The 2729-nt window shown below is 49.7% G+C and overlaps 1 protein-coding gene across 1 annotated transcript in view; it reads right to left on the bottom strand.

Moving 5' to 3' along the window:
* PTCHD2 (patched domain containing 2) overlaps window positions 1-2729 on the bottom strand; it is a 17631-nt gene that overhangs the window by 8432 nt on the left and 6470 nt on the right. The window contains exons 7-9 of the mRNA XM_009325215.1: window positions 2580-2725; window positions 953-1114; window positions 379-540 (exon numbers count right to left, since the gene is read on the bottom strand). Of these exons, the coding sequence (XP_009323490.1) occupies window positions 379-540; window positions 953-1114; window positions 2580-2725 (470 nt within the window). The remainder of the gene's footprint in view (window positions 1-378; window positions 541-952; window positions 1115-2579; window positions 2726-2729) is intronic.

Genomic DNA, 2729 nt, shown 5'->3' with positions numbered 1-2729 from the left:
CCTGTGCACACCACAGACTCTGCTATTGAACACCAAACCCTAGGCAGGGAACACAGAGCCACAGACCCCCAGCTGGTCACTGGCATGTGACCAGCACTTATGAGTAAAAGTAGTCAGTTTTCATGGACTATAAAGGAATTGCTCCAGCAGAAACACTCAGGCAGTTCCTGGCTAAAGCTGGAAATACTTTTCGAAATACTCCACTCCTACAGGCAACTCAACCATTCCACTCCCAATGTGCACCTCCCTTCAATGGGGTCTGTCCAATGTCCAATGAGATATTTGAACAATGTAGGCTTCTACCTCATGTTTCAGCTCCTCCAGCCCAGGGCTTAGGCCAGGCTGCAGCCACCGTGGTCTGGGGACCAGCAGTCTCACCTGAGCAGGTAATGCAGGAGATGCCTTCAGCACTCAAGTTGTATTTCAGGTCTAGCAGCACCTGGATGTTAGTGTCTGGCCGGAACAAGACTGGAGCACGACTAGCTGGATGGAGGCGGCTAGCAAAGAATATGGACAGGAGCAAAACAAGGAGAAAGAGCCCTGCAAGGAGAAGCCCAGGTAAGTGTGTGGGACCCTACATGCATCTTGCGCTTAGGACATACTCAGACAGCAGGGGTGTGGCAGAAAGATGGTATTTTCAACAGGAGAAAGGAACAGCCCCTAAAGCACAGTGGCAGCTGGGCTTTCTTGTAATGAGCCCCATGCCCAGATAACCCCATCAGGACTTGCCATTTCAGATCTGAGTGAAAGGAGAGGGATGGAAAAGTCTGAGTTCCTCATGCAGTTCCCTTAGGGACTGACTGTCCTGGGGACACTTCCACTGAGTTAGAAGCCATTTATCATGTCCCTTTTCTTGATCTCTTGTAACTAATAATCAAGGCTTGGGGACTGATTGAGATGCTGTCAAACCCTCTAAAATCCATACAGATGGAATAGCCCCCTCCTTCCTTACCCACAATCACCCATCTGCTCTTCACTGCAGACCACAGCACCCAGTGTTCCAGCAGCTCCTGCAGATGAATTATCAAGTGACCCCGGTTGCTCTTCTCTGCAGGGAGCTGCAGATTTTCTGGCATCACAGATACCAAGGGGACATCCCCCATTTCCAGGGAGACTAGAGAGAGAGAGAAATCAAAGGCAGTCTCAGTGATCAGTGTCATGAGTGTCTCTCATAGCTTTCTGCTCTCCTTTACAATATCTTCTGCAAGGTGCTGTACAACTCACTCAAGTTAGGAGATGGACTAAGACCCAGGCAGAGGCAGTGACTTGCCCAGGATGTCATAGGAAGCATCTTTCTCAAGTCACTGCCACATGGCAGCTACACTTCTAAATCCACAGTTCAGTCCAAAGCCTATGCTTCAGGCTATTCTTCCTCTGCCAGATCCCACTAACATTACCCATATGGTGACAGGGACACTGCATGCTTCTTGGGCCAAGCAAAATTTGTCCCTGTCCCACTAAGTATGTCTTGCAGCTAATTACACACAGCTGACCTCTTCCTGACTGCAGCCTGGCTTCTATTTGATCTCTTTACGCCAGCTCAGGGATGCCTAGGGAACTGCCCTCTTCTCTACAGGTGAGAAGTGGGCATTTGCTGTAGTGTTGCTTGGTCACCAACTGGAACAAGCTGCTTTGCTTCTTCACAAGTTACCTGATGCCCAGGGGCCCCTGGAGAAAAGCATCCTGCTGTTCACTCTGCTCAAGGGAAGGGAAGGAGTTATTTCCATATATTACCATTGCATGTGGCTCTGGCATACTAAGACGACAGCTCTTGCAGCACAGTGCCAAAGCTTAGCTGTCTGCCTATCAAAGGCAGCTCAGAGCCTGCTCTGCAGGGAGGGGGGTCTGCACACTGCTGTGGGACTGATGGGCTCTCAGCCATTGATCCATTTGCCTCCAGTTCCAGTTTGCTGCTAGGCCTGAAGGCTACTCACTGCCCAGACCACTCCCGTTGTGGGTTTTAAAAGAAAGATCCCAGCAAGTTTTAAAAGCCAAGTACAACAGAGCATGACCTCGTAAGCACGCTTATCTTCGATCAGGGCTAGAAGGATTATCTCCTGCTAACAAGAGATAGGGAATTTCTGGGCTCTTTTTCTAGGTTGCTTATGTGGTCTCAGGCAAGTCATTGCCCTCTTCTTGCCATGACGGAGGACGTGGTCTGAGGACGTGATGCTGGAGAATAACAAAGTGTTCTCTCGCCTGCTTCCCAAATGCAGTGCTCTGAATGGCAGGGAAGAGGGGTAAACTCTACTCAAAGGTGAGCTGTCCTGGTGCTATGGATTAGATGTTTCATGGCTACATCCATGTCACAATCAGTGATTTGAGCCAGAAAGTACAATCCACATTAGACCCAAGAGGATTAGCAAAGTAGTTAGAAAGCATGTATCAACACCCACTGAAGATCTCAAAGCAACTTACAACCATTAGTGAGTTCAGACTCCTACAACCTCCTGTGACAGCACCATCTTCAGCTTAAAAGTAGGGAAACTGAGGCATGGACCAGTGGCAGGGACAGGAAGAACTGCAGGATGAACAGGGCAGTGTGGTCCCCCTGAAGGCACTATACAGCAGGCACATACCAGGCTCCTCCTCCACACTGAGCAGTGGGATGTCATCATCGAGATAGGGAAGCGTCTCTCTGCCTGCTCTGGAGGTGGCCTCTGAAGCAATGAAGAGATCTTCAGCCAGGTGCAAGGCACTCTTTTTGGTGCACTTCTGACTGCAGCTGG

This window comes from Pygoscelis adeliae, unplaced genomic scaffold (genome assembly GCF_000699105.1).
Source record: "Pygoscelis adeliae isolate BGI_AS28 unplaced genomic scaffold, ASM69910v1 Scaffold36, whole genome shotgun sequence".
Taxonomy (NCBI): domain Eukaryota; kingdom Metazoa; phylum Chordata; class Aves; order Sphenisciformes; family Spheniscidae; genus Pygoscelis; species Pygoscelis adeliae.
The sequence above is the reverse complement of the archived record's forward strand: the minus strand, read 5'-3'. Positions and strand labels throughout refer to the sequence as shown.